Raw genomic sequence first — 18967 nt, forward strand, 5'->3', positions numbered from 1 at the left:
ACTATTCACAGTAGCCAAGATTTGGAAGCAAACTGTATCTATCAGCAGACAAATGGATAAAGAAGATGTAGTATATATACACAATGGAGTACTATTCAGCCATAAGAAAGAATGAGATCCTGTCATTTGCAACAATGTGGGTGTAACTGGAGGTCGTAATGTTAAGTGAAATAAATCAGGCACAGAAAGACAAACTTCACATGTTCTAACTTATTTGTGGGAACTGAAAATTAAGACAATTGAACTCATACAGGTAGAGAATAGAAAAATGGATATCAGAGGCTAGGAAGGGTAGTGGAAAGGTGGGGGAAAGTGGGGATGATTAATGGATAGAAAAAGTAGTTAGAAAGAATTAATAAGACCTATTTTTGCTAGAACAACAGGGTGAGATAGTTAAAAATAATTTAATTGTGTGCATTTGAATAACAAAAAGAGTATAATTGGATTGTCTGAAACATAAAGGATAAATGCTTGAGGTGATGGATATTCTATGTACTTCAATGTTATTATTATGCATTGCATGCTTGTATCAAAATATTTCATGTGACCCATAAATATATACATCTACTATGTTCCCACAAAAATTCAAAGTTAAAAAAAAAGAAACATCCTCAATCTGATAAAAGCTATCCAGAAAAAAATTTACAGCTAGCTTTATGCTTAATGGAGGAAGACAGAATGCTTTCTTTCCAAGATTGGGAAAAAGGTAAAAATTAATAAGCTGATCAAATATATATATGGAGGAAAAGGACCTAAATAGCCAAAAAGCCTTGAAAAGAATTGCAAAGTTGAAGGATTTATGCTACTCCATTTCAAAACTTACTAGAAGTTCACAGTAATGAAGACACTGTGGCATTGGTCCAAGGGAAAGTATATAGATCAACGCAGCAGAATTAAGAGCACTGAAATTAACTTCTTACACTTATAATCATCGATTTTTTATTTTTACTATAGCCTATGATTCATTCATCTTTTATTCTCAGGACCCAGAGTCAGTGTCTGGCACCTGGTGGGTGCTCAATGAAAGGTTTATGAATGAATACAGACCTTTTGAAAACTATATATGATGGTGAGGAAAAGCAAATTAAGGGCCGCTCATGCCCATAAGTTAAGACATGGCTATTGCTCTGAACTTTCACAAGAAGCCCTCTGGCAGACACAGGAAGGTTGAAAATCAAGGCTTCCCAGTGGCCTGCTGAGATGTGCACACAGGATGGGCAGTGCTGCTTAACTGTCTGCACAGGCAAAGGCACAATGTGGAAGAGTGGAGAGAGCCCTAGAATGGGAGGTAGAATGGTAATGGACCAGCCTGTGTCTGTCCCAACTTAGCTCCTAATCAACTGTAAGATTTTGGTCCAGGCACCTTTCCTCTCTGAGTATTGATGATCTTGGGCTAGATCTGAGAAGCACACAGAAAGTGTTTAGAGAGCACTTACCACATGCCAAGCACAGGGCCGGGTACTGGGAAGCAGTGCCCTGCAAGATCCAAGATTGTCCCTGCTCCTGGGAAACCTACAATCTAATGTAGAGAAAGACACACAAGGAAACAAACAAAAAAGTTCCCCTTTACTGTACCAGTTCTTAAAAACTGATATGTGTGTAGATATGTATGAGGTGCATGTGATATTCTGTTACATGCATAGAAGGTAAAATGATCAAGTCAGAATATTTAGGGTATCCATCACCTTGATTGTTTATCATTTCTATGTGTTAGGAACATTTCAAGTCCTTGCTTCTAGCTATTTTGAAATATACAATACATTGTTGTTAACTATAATCACCGTACAGCACTGCTGAACATTAGAACTTATTCCTTCTATCTACCAATATGTTTGTACCAGCCTGGACAACAGAGCAAGACCTTGTCTCTACAAAAAAAATTTTAAATTAGCCACCAGCCTGAGTGACAGAATGAGACCCCACAAAAAAAAAAGAAAAAAGTATGCACATACATATTTTTCTGGTGCAAGGGCTCATGGCTCTTACAGATGCTCAGAAAGATCTATAGTGCACCAATGTTTACAGGAGTATTCTTCACAATAGCCAAGATGTGGAAACAACCAAAGCATCCATCAACAGATGAACAGATAAAGTCTCGTATATACAAGCAATTGAATATAATTCAGCCTTAAAAGGTATTACATTATGATGCATACTACAATATGAATGAGCCTTGAAAATATTATGCTAAGAGAAATAAGCCAGACATGAAAGGACAAATATTGTATGATTCCACCTATATGAGCTACCTAGAATAGGCAAATTCATAGATATAGAAAGTAGAAGTTACTAGTGGCCAGCAAAAGGGATGAAGGGAGAGGTATTGAGTAATGGCTATAGAGTTTTGATCTTTTCTCTCCTCCAACCCTCCACCCTCTGCTAGGCCCCAGTGTGAGTTATTCCCTTCTATGTGTCATGAAAAATAACTAATGGGTACTAGGCTGAACTCCTGGGTGATAAAACAACCTGTACAACAAACCCCCATGATACAAGTTTACCTATGTAACAAACCTGCACATGTACCTCTGAACTTAAAAGAAAAGTTAAAAAAAAAGACTATATTGAAGAAAATGCATTCATAGTTACACCTTAAAGTTCACCTGGCACTATTTTTGTGCTCATCCTCAACAACTAAGAACTACCAAATCTTTGCTGCACTCCAGTTGGAGGAAAAGAGCCCAGAAGAAAGGGCAATCCCAGTTGTGTGCTCGCCATCAGATTCTCTCCTCTGGCTGCTTACAGAGACATGGCCAGGGTAGCTGCCACACAAGTTAGGCTGCCTTGGGATATTTGTTACTGCCCAGAAACTCCTCCTTAATGATAACGCAAGTTGCATCACAGTTAATGGCACTAGGCCTGACACATTTCCCAGAAGCAGTCACCTAGCAGGTGCAGCACCTTTTGACCCGTTCCACCTGGTCATGAGCAAGAAAGCAATACAGGATGCAAAAAAAATATTTATGATGTTGTAGAAATACTTCTGTCTCAAAAGTCTAAGAAGGTTGTTTAATATTTTTCAGTTAGAGAGGAATCCAGAAACTTCCCTAATGAAACTCCTAAAGTACACACAAGAAGGAAGACAGGGCTGCTTCACAAAGGCAGCACCAAAAACAGCAGCCTGAAGCAAGATTCAGCCTCTATTGCTACAACCATACCCATAGCCAAGGCTGCTACTGGTGATAGGAACGTGTTGCCCTTTATCCAATTGGCAAACCAGGCATGACTAAATGATAAGGAAGAAAGCTAATGTGCTTCTGGGGCATGGTGGAGCAGGTACCGAGGGGTTCTTTGTAAACATAAAGAAAAGCAAGAAAGAGGAGAGGGAGAAAATAAGGAAAATAAAACCCAAGAAAGGTAGCTAGGCATGGTGGTTCATGCCTGTAATCCCAGCACTTTGGGACGGCGAGGCGGGCAGATTATTTGAGGTCAGGAGTTCAAGACCAGCCTGGTCAAAATGGTGAAACCCTGTCTCTATTAAATATACAAAAAAATTAGCTCGGCATGGTAGTACATGTCTGTTATCACAGCTACTGGGGAGGCTAAAGCAGGGGAATAACTTGAACCAGGGAGACGGAGGTTGCAGTGAGCTGAGATTATGCCACTGCACTCCAGCCTGAGTGACAGAGTAAGACTCTGTCTCAAAAAAAAAAAAAATGCAAGAAGGGGAAGAGAGAAGCAGAATAGATAGAGGGAGTTGGATGGAGAAGGAGACAGAGAGAAGACAAATATATCCATGTAATCATTGTGCTCCTAAAATCTCTTTAACTCTGACAGTTACCTTACTTATGAAACAGAAACAAGACCCCAATAATAGAGGATTGATATTTACCTTCTGAATCTTTGTTGTAAAAAACGCCATGTGGATGCAGAGAGTAAGGTCGAGAAGCAAAGTTCTTCAAATGAATGACAATCACATCGCCCACTTCAGCCCTCAAGATGGGGCCCAGGAATCCAAGCCAGGGAGGTTTAGGGATTTCTATCGAGTAGGTTTCATCCGTGAAGTGTCTGTAAACAGCCTTTTTGTAAACACTCCCTATCCTGTTGGGCCCTCTTTCGAGAAATAAGGTTGCAAGTCTAAAAGTAAAAAGAAAAATATTTTGTAATTGAAATGAAAAGAGAAGCCCTAATAGCTTATCATTAGGAGTTTATAAAGTGTTGCATGTATGACCTGTCATTTGGCATTCACCATAAGCTGTAACCTCTGTAGGGCTGGGAAGATTAGCCTCAGTTTACTAATGTGGAAATGAGATTCAGCAATTAAGTGGCAAGCCAAAGGGCACAAGTTGCATTCACAACCAAACTAAAACAAATCCAAAAACTCTAAAGTCACAATACACATTTGCCCCCTTCCACTCAACATTTCTCCCCTTTGCTTTTTCATTTAACAAACGCTTATTGTACATTTACTGCATTCCGAGCATGTGGCTAGATGGTGTACAAAAAACTTCATAATCAAATAATGGGCTTAGATAATTAAGAGTCAAGTGAATGATTGATACAACAGATACAAACTCAACATTTCTAGGGATATAATAGTTCAGGGAGGCCAAGCTACTGATCCACACCTATAATCCCAGCACTTTGGGAAGTCAAGGCAGGAAGATCTCTTGAGCCTAGGAGTTTGAGACCAGCCTGGGAAACATAGTGAGGCCCTGTTTCTACAAAAACAATCAGCTGGGCATGGTGGTGGGCTGCCTGTAATCCCAGCTATCTGAGATGCTGAGACAGGAGAATCTCTCGAGCCTGGGAAGTCGAGGCTGCAGTGACTAGGTGACAAAGCAAGACTCCGTCTTAAAAAAAAAAAATCCAGGTGTAGTGACTTATGCCTGCAATCTCCAACACTTTGGGAGGCCAAGATGGGAGGATCACTTGAGCCCAGGAAGTTAAGTCCTGCAGTGAGTCAAGATCGTACCACTGCACTCTAGCCTGGATGACAGAGCAAGATCCTGTGTCAAAAACTAAGTGGTTTGGAAAAGGAAAAGATTGCTGTGGGTAGAATAGGTCAGACAATTGCAAAAATTAAGGAGAAGTAGGATTGGATAACAAAAGTGAAAAATGAGGACACTAAGCAGGACAACAGATGTACAGTGAGGAGGAAGCAGTGCAGACGCGACGGGGGAGAGCAGGTTATAGGCTGGTGCACGAATCTAGGAGGTGAGGACTGAGAAAGAGGGATACACGTGAGTTCGGAGATAGATTGACAACTTTAATTCCAGGTTGGATAGTTTAAAATTTATCTTGGAAGCACTGAGGACTCACTGAGGTTTTTCATAAAGTGAGTGACATCATAATCATGTGTTTAAGGACCATTCTTTGGCAGTGGTCTGCAAGTTTTAGAGGAGTTGGGTGAAACGCAGAGCAAAGATTAGGGGCAGAGAGACTGTTATGAGACCAGAAGAGGGTGGTGTAATAGAAGAAAAGGGATGGACATGAGAAAAACAGAATTCTAACACTTGAGATGATCAGATGCCCTTCTGGGGCGCTACATGAAGGGCAGACTCAGTTCCTGGTGTCTGGGAGACTGAAACAATAGCACCACTTTGGAGTGGCCAGACAATCTTCCGGAGAGGTGATACCCCCTTCTCCACTTTTGTCTATGTGCTTAGCATAGAGCTCCCATCCTAGCTCCAGCTCCAGAAATACTGGCTTCTGCTTGAGCAAAAGTTCCACCACTCCTGGGTGTAGCCATCCCAATGTAGCTGAGTCCCCCTAGGGGGCAAGAGGCCACATCTTACTCTGAGACACACTCCTACAAGTATATGTGCATTCATTCTCTCTCAGTTATCCAACAAACAATTATACCAAGCCCTGCCCTCAGTACTAGGGATACGGAGGAAAAAAGACAAACCTCCTGCCTTGAAGGAGCCCCTATTCTGGAAAGGGGAGTCATGAGAACACAGATTATGTTCTGGGGCATCTAATCTGAAGTCAAAGATAGGTCAGGAGAGCTTTCCTTAAGGAAGTAATGCTTCAATATACTCCCAAAGAACAAAGAAGAGTTACTCAAGCAAAATAATCATGATAATAATGGAAAGATTGATGTAGAAGACATTTTAAAGTTTTGGCAACTCCACACCCACACGCCACTCTTTGATCTAAGAACATATCTTTCCTACTCTCACTCTCTGTGCTTTGGGTGGGGCTCCATCCCCCAGACCTACTAATGGAGCAAGTGCATCAGCCTAGCCTGTGAGTACATCAAATTCCTCTAATAAGCTGTTGTTAGGGCAGGACATGTTTTCCAGACCTGGCCAGTTGGTATCATTCATCCCCCAGCCAGCCCACCCTGGGCCACCATGATTAGTTCAGGGACAGTCAGAGTGTCTTGCTGGTTAAATCTGAGAAAATCTGGGGACTCGTAAAGGATCTCTTTCTTGTGTACTTGGACCTGGGACATGAGTCTGGAGCCTCAGGTAACTATATGGCTAACCCAAGGCGGAAGTCTGTGAGAGTTATTTGTTCCTCTAATCTCTTAAATTTACTATTGACTTTTCCCCTCTAATCAACTCCTACTTGTTTTCATCATCATATGACTATTTCTTTTCATTTTTCTGTTTTTATTTTATTGTACTTTCTATTCTTTTATTCATTTCAAAGAATTCAATCATTCATATACTTTATTAAAAAAAAACATGTTAAGCACCTATTAGGTATCATGGAGCACTTCTCTTTTCTACTTTTCTGGTCCCCTAATATTTTTTCTGTTTTTCTTTTCTCTTTCCTAATTCTTTCCAAAGGAAGCCTATCCCAGCCTTTCCCAAAGAATGTGAACTAATGTCTAACAGAGCATTCAAGCTACCCACTCTAGGCCAGAATGAGTAATTCATACAGTTCTGTTCATTCCATGTCCACAGTGAGTGTCAGGGTAATTCTAAGATGGGTAGACCAGTCGGATCTAGAAGACTCTAGAAGCTCTGTTCTATGGCATTGGAGCCTGAAAGGTTATGAGATGACTCAGGCCTCCCATATTCCTCTAGACTGTCCTGCACCAACTCTAGAGTGTCCAAGTCAGAATCCTAGACAGATCCTTTGGTCAGGCACCCTTGTCTAGTCCCAAGCCCCAGCCTCAGACATCAGCAGATGGAGCTATAAACCCATATACGCTTGGGCTTCAGCCTTGAACTGTAACTCAGCTGCATTCCTATTCTGTCTGGAGATAGACCCAGGGACTGTGCTCCTTCTGAGGTAGATGTATTTCCTAGACCAAAATATATAAAGTTTATACCTAAGTATGACTGTATCACCCTAATGAAATAAGCCCTTAAGGGCTTCCATGAACTTCAGGCATTTCAATGGTGGTATAAAAGTAATAAATAAAATTAAATTTAAAAGAGGCTTCCAGATCACTCTGGACAGGGACCAATGGGAAGGCTCTGCCTGCCTTTGTCACAGGCTCCGGCTGCCCCCATCACCCCACATGACCCCTTTAAGAACTCTCCGAGAAGATCCCATGGGCATCACCTCTGCTTCCATTCTGCTGAAAAGCTTGAGAACCATTCTGCTGACCTCCAACAGGCACAGATTGAGGATTTATAGCATGCAAAGTGCTGGGCTAGATGTTGTTTTGAGTACAATAATAAAAATGATAAAATCTCTAAATAAGCGTGTTTGTGGTCAAGAGGAAGAACAAAGCCATTGTTACCTGCGTAAAGGAAACTGCTAAGAATTGGAGGAACAGAACATGTGGGAATTTAAGTGAGAGGGAGAGAAACCTAAATACCTTGCTCTAGTAGAAGAAACAGCTCGAGAAACGTGTTGAAGTAAGAGAATTAGATGTCAGTTCAGGAAATCACAGGCAGCTTTATATGGTAAGAAAATCTGATGAGAGTGAAACTGTGGAGAAATTATGAGTGACTTATTTAAAGTCAAGCTAAAAAGTGATTATCACTCCCTCTCTCTATCCAGCTGAGGTATCCAGCCTGCCCCAGACCACCTAATAAAATCATAAGCCAGGTCAAACTCACCAGCAACAAAGTCTCTTTTTTTTTTTTTGAGATGGAGTCTCACTTTATCAACCAGGCTGGGCTGCAGTGGCATGATCTCAGCACACTGCAACCCTTGCCTCCCGGGTTCAAGAGATTCTCTTGCCTCAGCCTCCCAAGTAGCTGGGATTATAGGAACATGCCACCATGCTCAGCTAATTTTTGAATTTTTAGTAGAGACGGGGTTTCACCATGTTGGTCAAGCTGGTCTTGAACTCCTGACCTCGTGATCTGCCCACCTTGGCCTCCCAAAGCACTGGTATTACAGGTGTGAGCCACAGCACCCAGCTAACAAAGCCTCTTTGAATGAAGCATGCCTTGGCCTCAGAGGCTGGAGAATCCCCCAGTGTCCTCAGCTGAGCCAGATTAAGGGGTGGAGCAGCTGGGTCTCAGATCTAAAGGGCACTGGAACATCACTGGGGAGCTGGAAGCATTGCAGGGTGGATAAAATTCACTGGAAATAACATGTAAGGTAGAGAAAACTGCAACCTCCGGAATTTCTGTGGGGTAAGCATTGTATGTCAATGGAAAGGAGGCTTTGATTAGCTGTTTGAGATTACAAGTTTGGGAAGTAGGTGGAGAGACCCCAAGGGTTATGCTCAAATTCTAACAAAAGGCCACAAAAATCTATTCCAGGGAGAATTGGTCCAGTGAACTATAGAGTAGGCTCCTTTTGCTTGCATCCAGAGGGAGGTAAGAACAGCCACCACCAAGCCACTTTCTCCTCTCCTCAGCACTCAGCCTCTCCTCCAGTTGAAGGAGACCTATGCTATTTATCTGCCCAGAGCACGGATTTCACCTTCCCAGGGTTAACCCTATCCCACCCTTGATTTGGAGCCTCTGGTAGGGAGGAGGTCCTGGGACAAGAAGGAAGCCATGGGTTTAGATGCCCCATGGAGGAGCCAGAGATGTACCTGAGAAGAGAAGCACCCCAGGAATCACAGGGCAAGACAAATAGGGTTTACAGCCACCTTGACATTTTCTAATTTATAAACTGAAGCTTACAGCATGGCAAAATTAAAAAGAAAATAATTTAATAATTTGTTCACTGTTCCTGTAGGGACTGCAGCACTTATTACATATGCTTCATATTTGGCACTGAGTTGTACATTGACTGTTTTCCACATTCCTGGACACATTCAATCTTATTACCTATACAGCCAATAGTCACCTGAGGAGCGATTGGGTTTTCTAAAGCGTGGTTCCCAGTGTCCATCCATGTACCACCTGCATCAGAATCATTCGGAACATTTGCCATTTTTTATCTCCAGGCCCCACTTCAGGACGATTGACTCAGACCTTCTACTGGCAAGACCATGGCGTCTGTATTTTTCCTGAGATCACCAAATGATTCCCATAGTAGAGCTTTTTAGGGCTTGCCTACTCTAATTCTTCTTTCCTCCTAACCGAAGAACAGTACAACGATTCTGCTTTTGCAAGTTAGATGAGCCAAAGGGTTCTGGCAAATGGGATGCGAGTGGAAATACCATGTGTCACTTCTGGGTCAGGGCATTTAGTTATTACTCTAAGACCCTCTTCTCCTCAGCAGCAGGAGGCGCCTCCTGCTTAGACAGTGAAGAGAACCCATAGCTTCCTCCCAGTCCTAGGACTTCTTCCCCTGCACTGACTCCACATCAAGAGTAGGACACGGTTGACCCATGAAGGTGCCCTAGGAAGATACTTAAAACAAAACTATAGTAACTATATGATAAAAAATTTGTTGAGGCTGGGTGTGGTGGCTCATGCCTAATTCCAGCACTTTGGTAGGCCAAGGTGGGAGGATCACTTGAGGCTAGGAGTTTAAGATGAGCCTGGGCACTATAGTGAGATCCTGTCTCTATTCTTTTTTAAATAATAGAAAAAAAAAAACTTGAAAGTGAAAAAAGAAGTGAGAAGGGAAATAAATAAGAGAAAGAGAAAGCAGTTTATTTTAGTGTCTACACAGCAAACCACCTATTGAGAACATATTACGCTTTTATAATGGTAGAACAGAAACTCCAGCTCCTTTGAGTTCTATAAAATGCAAATTTCCCCAGGAAAAAAGTAAGGAAGTAAGTTCAAGGGAGCCATCCCCATGAAGCAGCCTTCGATTTAAATGGAGTATATTTATTAGAATGTCACATTGGTGAGCTGTCTGTTGTTTATTGCATAGCCACGGTGAGGGGCTGAGCAATCACTATCCCTTAAGAACATTTCCAATCTGCATTCTAACATCTTGACTCAAGCTTAAGGAGGTGTCTACTTCCTGCTACAAAGGAATCCAGTGGGGCCGGGAAGGTCAACAGTAGCAACTGCCTTAAAGACAAGATGGGGACTTGGAACATGACATTGCCAACGCCTGGGGCCAATACTGTGGAGGGAGATAGCTTCCAAAAGAGGCAGAGATTAATCATGATCAGAACAAACCTGCCCTTGGGAATCCCCTACACAGTGCAGAGTTGGACTTCCAGGTTAGATTCTCAAGAGTTCATAGCTTGCAGGGGTGTAAACCATACCAGCAATCCCATGACCCCTGCATCTTTTAGAGGGATGTTTTCCCATCACTTCTTTGGAGCAAATGCTAATCATCTACTATGTCTGGGACATAAAACCAGAAACTGGGGGCAAGATATATTAATCTCAGGCCCTGCGTGCAAGAGTTTTACCATCTGGTTGGGAAACAAAACATATGCATTTGACAATAAACACAGTTTTACAATGTTAATTGCCAACTCTGCTGTCCAGAGCCCACATGTCTCTGTGGAGGGCAGGAAAATATAGGCTGATGATCAACTACAAAATAACATTAACAGAGACAGACTGTGGTCAGAGCCAACATGTGAGATCACAAGAGTCACAATAAGGACAAGAAATATTGTCTGAGCCTGAGGAGGAATGTTCTTCACCAAGGAAAAAACAGGATGAGATGGAGACAAGTGCCACGTGGCAAAAGGAAGGGTAGAGATGGAGATTACACATTCATTTTGATGAGGCTGCTCCCTCCCTATTAGATTAATGATTTTTAATACCATCTGGATGTTGTGCTTTCTCCGGGTCGCCTGGCACCACCTAATTCTTGGGTCCACTCTTCATTTTCACAGAAGCGCTTCAGAGCATACACAAGGCATGTTGAAGACAAACGGCATGGTGAAGGGGAAGGAGAATGAGCGTGGATGTCAATTCTCTCACTTGCTGGCTGTGAAATCCTGGGGAAGTGACTTAATCTCTCCGAACCCAGCTTCCTCTGCTGTAAACTGGTGACCATGATAGAGCTACCATAAGAATTCAGTGAGGAGAGGTGTGGGGCCCCACATGCAGCAACTGGGCCAGTGGTGTTGAATCAATCACAGTTATGATTATTTCTGGTGAAGTGTAAAGCTTTGTTAGAAAAGAGGAAAATGTGACCAGCCAGGGTCTTTCCCACAGGGCTCCTGCTCTCCAGAGAACCCCATGAGACAGCAGAGCTACCACAAGAGCTAACATTTATTAATGCTAAGGCACTGTGCCTGAGTACTTGCAGAGCCTAAGTCCCAAAGATAGTTCCGAAGTTGTTAGCCACAGAAACTTATTGGAAAAAATGGGTCTTTGCAGATGTGATTAAGTTAAGGACCTTGAGCTGGGGAGATCATCCTGGATTAGCTGGGTAGGCCTGAAATGCCATCGAAAGTGTCCTTATAAGAGGCAAAGATAGGCTAGACACACACAGAGGAGAAAACAATATGAAAATGGAGGCAGAGATCAGAGTGATGCAGCCATGGCCAAGGAATGCTGGCAGACACCGGAACCAGGAAGAGTCAAGGAACGGCCCCTCCCTTAGGGCCTCCAGAGGGAGTTGGCCCTGACGGTATATTCAGTTCAGACTCTGGCCTCCAACACAGGAGCGAGGAATAAATTGCTGTTGTTTGAAGCCACATAGTTTGTGGTAGTTTGTGACAGCAGCCACAAGAAACTAATGCACCCTCAAAGCAAGTACTATCATATCCCCATTTTACTGATGAAAAACTGAGGCAAAGAGAGATTCAATTACTTGCCCATGAAGTGGGGCAGTAATTCCAAATGTGACAGTTGATGCCAGAGCCCCACACTTACCAGCAAACTGGGCTACCTTGGCATCTCCCTCAGACCAAGGCTGGGCTGCACTTGGCTGGCGAAATCCTCCCAGTGCTCCCAGTCTCCCTTCCAGGGACAGAAGATTGGTCACCCCACTTCATGATGTGCTAACCTTTTAAAGCAATGCCTGGAGCATAGTAAATACCTGGTGACACTTAGCTAACTCATTATACTGTCAGTGAATTATCTTTCAGATACTGCTAACCAGGTCTTGGGGCCCCATCATATGGAGGTGGGAAAGTAAGAGGGTGACTAGGGGGGATACCTGTAAATCATGGAAAACAGGGGAGAACTGAGGTAGGAGAGGGTACCAGGGACTGCCAACTGCCTTACAATATTCATGCTCCCCTTTTTCTTTAGTGTCAGAGGCAAATTCTGTCTTTATTCAGGCAGGAAAGCACACAGCTGATAGATTACATTTTTTCAAGTCCTCTCTGTGGCTATGAGTATCCAGTGAGATGTAAGTAAAATCAGTGGGGTAGGGTTTCATGAGAATCCTTTAAAAGGCAGATGCAGCAAAAATTGTTCAGCTTCTACCTTTTCCCTGCCTCTCTTTCTTCCTGGAATATAGACATGATGGCTGGAGTTCCAGCAGCAATCTTGTGACCATGAATGTGCTTGAGGAGGGAAACCACATAGAGTTTAAAGCACATAGGCTAAGGATGGTGGATTAGAATTATAGAAAGCCCCTGAGACCCTATTATACCATCTATCCCACCAGCCTTGGACTGCCCACTTCTGGATTCTCTTACAAATGAATACGAAATCCTAATCTGTTAAAAACATTATACTCCAGTCTCTACTACAGCTAAAAACAATTACTTACTGATTCAGGGTATAAAAGCAGCTCCAAGAGATTCATATGGCATCAGTCCAAACAAAATATTTTTGGTACTGATAAGATAGAAGTGAGGTTTGAAAGTTACCATTTGTTTAGACCATGCACTAACCAGATGATAATCTTTTCTTTATTTCAAAGCTCACAAAAACCTCTTTCTCCTCCCTGCTTCCCCTCTGTTGGGCCTTCTTTCAGATAGATGTGTTAGTTCTCTCTCACACCCATCCTAGGGGCTGCTTCTTAGAATAATCAAAGCCCCTTGCCATCCACTGGGCTGATGCAGTGATGCTGCTCAAACCCCAAGTTTGTAGTGTCTGTTAGAGGAAGCTGACCTTCGCACGTTCAAGCTAGCCTCTCTTACGTTCGAGCACGGTTCCACCCATGAGTTAGTATCGATGAAAACCCTGCATTTCACTGGGAAGAAAAAGCCTAGATGTGTGCTGATTTCCTAACGAGGTCTGTAGTGAGAACTGTGGCTTTAAATAAGATGACCCCACTCCAGTCTCATTAAAGACCAGGCTTTACCACCAATGTACACTTTAATTAAGCACTTTATGAGCCTGAGCAGGACTGGTATAAATAGATCAAAATACTGACACCATCCCCAGGCAACTCAAAGGAGCCCAGTTTCCTAATTTAGTCCAGGGAGGAGGAGGAGAAGTATATTTATCTGGAGAAAATATTTCTAAATAGAATCTAACTCCAAAATCCTATATTTTCTAGGAAACATTAGTGATTATAGACTCAATTATAGTTTTGAACCCTATAATCAAGCAAAGGTACCAAGTAAGAAAGTTAAATTGCATCGTCTGACAGCCATAGAGTCTCCGTGAAATGATTTCAATTCATTTCGTATCTCATCCTCGTGCATCAGGATTTATTAGGCTCATGGCACTGCCTAACTTTGGTTTCCAAATGTTTTTACATTACTGAAACTTTGGCACCCACCCTCTTGTTCCCCAGATTTCTGCCCATTCCCCTTGTTCAAAGATAAAGCAACCAAAACAACTCAATTGATAAGGTGATTCGTTTTTACTTCAATGATTTTTAATGCCTGCTCTGTGGTGGATCCTCCATGGGGTACTGTCAGTGACAAAGCTCTGTGTAGGGAAGGGGGATTATTAAACATATGCTAAACTTCTTATCTATCATCATGGTGCTTTTACTGCAGCTGCAGACACAACTGATGTATATCAAGCAATTAGAGGGAAATGCAGAGGCAAGAAAATGCAGTGTTCAAGTTCATGATAAAGACTCCAAGCTCCATGGGTGGTTAGGAAGGAAACAGCTCAGAACAAGCCAGGGTCATGGGGGGAAGCTTCATGTGTGAAGTGAGGAATTGGAGATAGTTCTTAAAGACAGGGGAAAAATGGATAAAGAAAACTATGGGCTACTTCAAAAATTGGGACACAATCAGTCCCAGGTTTTCTCCAACTCTAATTTCTAGGCCTAAAAGTCTGCAAGTCATCTCTCTCCTTTCATTCACCACTGCAAAAATCTTTCTAGAACTGTCAGATCAGGTAAGATATTTTTCATTCAATTTCAAAATTATTTCTAATGCTTTGGCATTACACTTCTCAAGTGACTCTAGGGATTACATTTCACCTCCCTTGTTACACAAATTAAGGAAAGTGATTTTCAGAGAGATTATGTGACATGTTCATGATTACACAGCAAGTGGGGCAGAGCAAGAGCTAGAAGTCAGATCTCTGGATTTCTGTTTCAGATTCTTTCCACTCATGGTGGAATTCTGAGCACCTGGCTCTCCTGGTCCTTTAAATATCAGACATTTGTCCAAGTGTGAATATCCAAAACAGCAGACTGTCCTCAGAAAGGCAGCCTATTCACCCTCCAGGAGGCTGAGGGGCATGATTACATCATCTATGCTAGCTCCTTCCTGCTCCTGGGGAAATGGCATAACACAAAGTACACATACTGAACTCCACTTATGTCCCAGTCACAGCATCTTCACACGCACCCAAGATGTGTATCTTGTGGTCTCTAAGCAATGTCAGCCACCTACAACAGCCCTACCTTCTTAGGAACTTGCCTGAGCCACTTACCACAATCACTAGCACTGATAGGATTGCTGATAAAAGCCAATATCCACTGCATGTTCACCTGGGTTTCCCTTCCAAGAGTTAGCAGTCAGCCTGACACAAACTCTGTCCCTTTGCATGCCAGAAAGAAGTGCTTGGGGACCTTGGCTTCTAGGTATGACACCTTAGCATGCCAGCTGCTCCAAAGGAGTAAGTGGACTCTCATATGGGGCCATGCATTTTGAAACCATCTCACTCAAATCTGATGCCAAACCAACTGTTTTCATCGTGTCTATTTTCTTTTTCACCACAGCCATTTTTTAATGTGTTTTATTGTACTTTTATCAAAGCATCATCTTCTGATTGAAATGATCAACAGTGAGGTCTCAACTCCTTCCAGCACCCAGCTTGGTGAAAACAGCATTGTAGTAATTGAATATTTAAGATTCTTTGGTGATTTGAATGAACCCAGGTAACCTGTTTGGTACTGACCACCAGTGATCCCTTTCAACATGCTTCTTAGAAGAGTGACAAAAGAGACTAAATGTGCCTTTGGTAAAAATTAGGACTTTCTACAAAGCTTTTATTGCTGGGACCCTGGCTTCCCTCAAAGTTACTTTAATTCACTGGGGAATAATCACGAGTACTGAGAAACAGGTTGTGTGGTGAAAAGAAATATGGGCTGTGGAACCAAAGCAATGTGAGTTCGGTGCTACTATTTACTCTATAAATTCTGGCAAGTATTTAACCTCAGAACCTTGGTTCCTGGTTCATAAAATGAGAATATTAATATCTGCAAGCAGTAGTGAATTGAAAAATAGCTCATAGAATGTTTGAGTCAGAATAAATGCCCATACACAGCTATAATGACGTGGGCACTTTAGGAAAACACAGAATTTGTGTGCATGTTAATCTTATAGAAAGGCAATCCGGTATCACATTTAGCTTAAACACTATATTCATTACACTCAGTGTACACATTTTCAGCATTCTTATCTCCAATAGCTGCTCACATTGACAATTTCCCACTGATCCCTCTCTGAGAACAGCACCCCATAGCTATTCATCACAGTAAAGACACCATCACCAATGGTCGACAGATGTGGGATTGAAAGCAATCAAGAGTTTTCTTTGGAAATAACCCTACAGACATTACATTTCCTGCTACAAAGCTTAAGGAAAACTTTCTTGGCAGCTTTTCTGGCACAGGCATCATCTTTGGTAAACAAAACAGACTATGCCACCTTTGTGTTGTTAGAAAACTTGGAAGCTGTATTTCCAAGCCAACTGGATCTTTAGTCTTTCCTCCAAGACAAGGGGCCCTCGCTTTTAAAGACTTGTTGGTAGGACATGTGCTGTTCCTGAACATTAATAATTAAACTCGTCTTTAGGAAATGGAATATGGATGCTGAATGCAATGGGTTCTGCCTATCAGAAAAGAAGCAAGCATTCAAATATCTAACAGAGGTTGCCAAAACATCTTAAAAGATGTTCTAATAACCACAAAGTTGAAACTGGCATGACAGCTTCTGGACTCAGGAGGTGACTTCAGAGGGAGATCCATGAAACAAGATAGTTAAGATACTAGGCCCTGGATGGGGCAGGGAACAAGGTTTATTTTCTGCCCAAAATTAAAAATCAGGAACACAGAACACTGTGGCACCATCTCACCTAGCTATGCTATGGGTTCTAGGATAAGATACTGCCCTCAGCATGAATGACTTGGAGCTGGAACAAACTTCTCACCAGTGAGAGAGCTATTTCTAAGTAGACTCAAGGAAACTCTGAAAATAGCAGAGAAATCTCCTGTGACTTCCCCCTCTTTTAAACATTGAAAACCATGACTTAGCATACTTATCTTCAATTATGATGTTTCATTCCAAAAATACAAACTAAGAAAACACTGTGTTTTAACAATAAGGAATTCTTGAAATTTATCAAATCTTCATCCCAGGTGTTGTCTGTCAAACAGAATTCCCCAGAAGTTACTAGTAGTGCCTGGTGAAAACTGTCAAATACCTGGCTGTATATATGTCTCTTTACAGGCAAGGCTGTTAATAGGTGGCTCAACAAATAAATGGAGCTATGAATATCTCTTCCAAATTACACACCCATCCATATTAGGGCTCTTCAAGCAAAAAACAAAACACCTTCTCTTGGTCTAGATCAGCTTACCCCCATTATAAGTACCCAAGAAATACAACCTTCCCTATACAGAGTCAAAAAGAAGCCAAACCTGGGAGTCAATGAGGACCCCAAGTTCACTCACTTGTCTTCCGTGAAACTTTTCCCAGTAATAACATTCTTCCCTTGGGGTACATAGTTCCAGTATTCTTCCACAATCCCAATGTAGTATGTTCTGGTAACTGCACCAACCAGCCCAGACAGAACCAGGAATGTGAGGAGATAGATGCAGCCAGTCGGCTGCTTCCGAGGCATTTGTGGATGTAACTCGAGCAGGCACACAGCCTGCACAGGGGACAACCTGTTGGTCCCTCCTCCTCACTCAGCTCCTCCTCCTTAGGTAGCTTGGGGTTGGGGCAGAGGCTGAGGACTTGTGTAAGCAAAGCATACTCAATGGGGGCGTTGCTTTGACAACAAAACTTTTGCCAGCCATCCAAGAAATGTGTAACTGGCTTATTTATTTACTTCCCAAGCCAACAGGCCTGTTTCTGTAAGTTTCGGTACCGCGCTCTGACATAGTCATTTGTCAGCCAGGATGACAGTGTGACAACTTGGGCTGATGGCTTTCCCCCACCCCTTCTTCCTCTTTTCTTCTCCATACCTCTTACAGGAACACATTAAAATCTGAAAAGTGAGCTGGTCTGAGTGAAGCATCAGGAAATACTCCAGGCACTAAAGAAGGCTTCATCTCTGTCAGGAGTGCAGAGGAAGTGACATAATCACTATCTAGCTTGTTTTATGAAGCTACATGAAACCACAAACTCACATCGTAAAGTTCATCACAACAACGTAACACCCCACTAATCCTCCATTGGGTCAGGTACCATCTTCCCAAATTCTCTCAAATCCCACCAGCAAAAATGAGAAGCTTGATTGCTCAGTTTAGTCAAAATGTTAGAGGCCACCACCTCCACACAGGGAGCTGCCTTTCTCTTTTCTGGATGAAAATGATGAGGGGGAGTACCCTTCAGAAACATGGAGACAAAATTCAGTAACAGGCCTTTGGGTGGAAAAGGCAGGGCCACTCTTCTTCTGTGTCTTCCAATCTGTGTCCCAGAATCTCGGTATTGAAAGAAACCTTGATCAACTTCGGAAGAGAGTTACTCTGATCCCCATGCAGAGTTACTCTTGAGGGAGCAGCCATGGAATGAAAGAAGCAACCTCCTGGCTTTCGAGGTTGGTCAGACCTGGGTTTGAATGTGAGTTCCCACCACTTTCTAATTTAGTGGTATGGAGGAATCACTTAACATCATTGAGCTAGAGACCATAGAAGAAGGATTGAAGGATTCTTAAGGAACTTTTTAAAAGATGATGTCTGCAAAGTGCCTACCCCAGCCACAGCATAGGGTAAGTATTCAATAAGTGTTAAAGTCCTTCTTTCCCATTCATGCCCTCTGAGAGAGACTGTATCAACCTGTGTATCCACAGAATTGCATTTCCTATCAGTCTTCTGCTTTCTTTCCACTATTCTTTTCCAAAGTCCTATCTACCATGCCTTCCACCAGTCTCAAATAAGAGAATTCTTTTTCTTTAAATTGTAGCTGCCCTATAAATGTCCCATAGCACAGTTTGTATTAACATGTGTCTTAATAATAGGCCGCACATGGTGGCTCAGGCCTGTAATCGCAGCACTTTCAGAGGTCAAGGCAGGCAGATGTGGTTATGAGTTTGAGACCAGTCTGGCCAACCTGATGAAACTCTGTCTCTACTGAAAATACAAAAATTAGCCAGGCATGGTGGCAAGCACCTGTAATCCCAGTTACTCAGGAGGCTGAGGCAGGAGAATCCCGTAAACCTGGGAGGCGGAGGTTGCAGTGAGCCAAGATCACATCACT

At 42.5% G+C, this 18967-nt stretch overlaps 1 protein-coding gene across 1 annotated transcript in view; it reads right to left on the bottom strand.

Moving 5' to 3' along the window:
• Nucleotides 1–17387, bottom strand: part of HEPHL1 (hephaestin like 1) — a 79680-nt gene extending 62293 nt beyond the window's left edge. The window contains exons 1-2 of the mRNA XM_002754673.6: nt 17218–17387; nt 3830–4074 (exon numbers count right to left, since the gene is read on the bottom strand). Coding sequence (XP_002754719.2) covers nt 3830–4074; nt 17218–17387 — 415 coding nt within the window. The remainder of the gene's footprint in view (nt 1–3829; nt 4075–17217) is intronic.
• Nucleotides 17388–18967: the final 1580 nt, after the last annotated feature.

The sequence above is a fragment of the Callithrix jacchus genome, chromosome 10 (assembly GCF_049354715.1).
Source record: "Callithrix jacchus isolate 240 chromosome 10, calJac240_pri, whole genome shotgun sequence".
NCBI classification, from domain to species: Eukaryota; Metazoa; Chordata; class Mammalia; order Primates; family Cebidae; genus Callithrix; species Callithrix jacchus.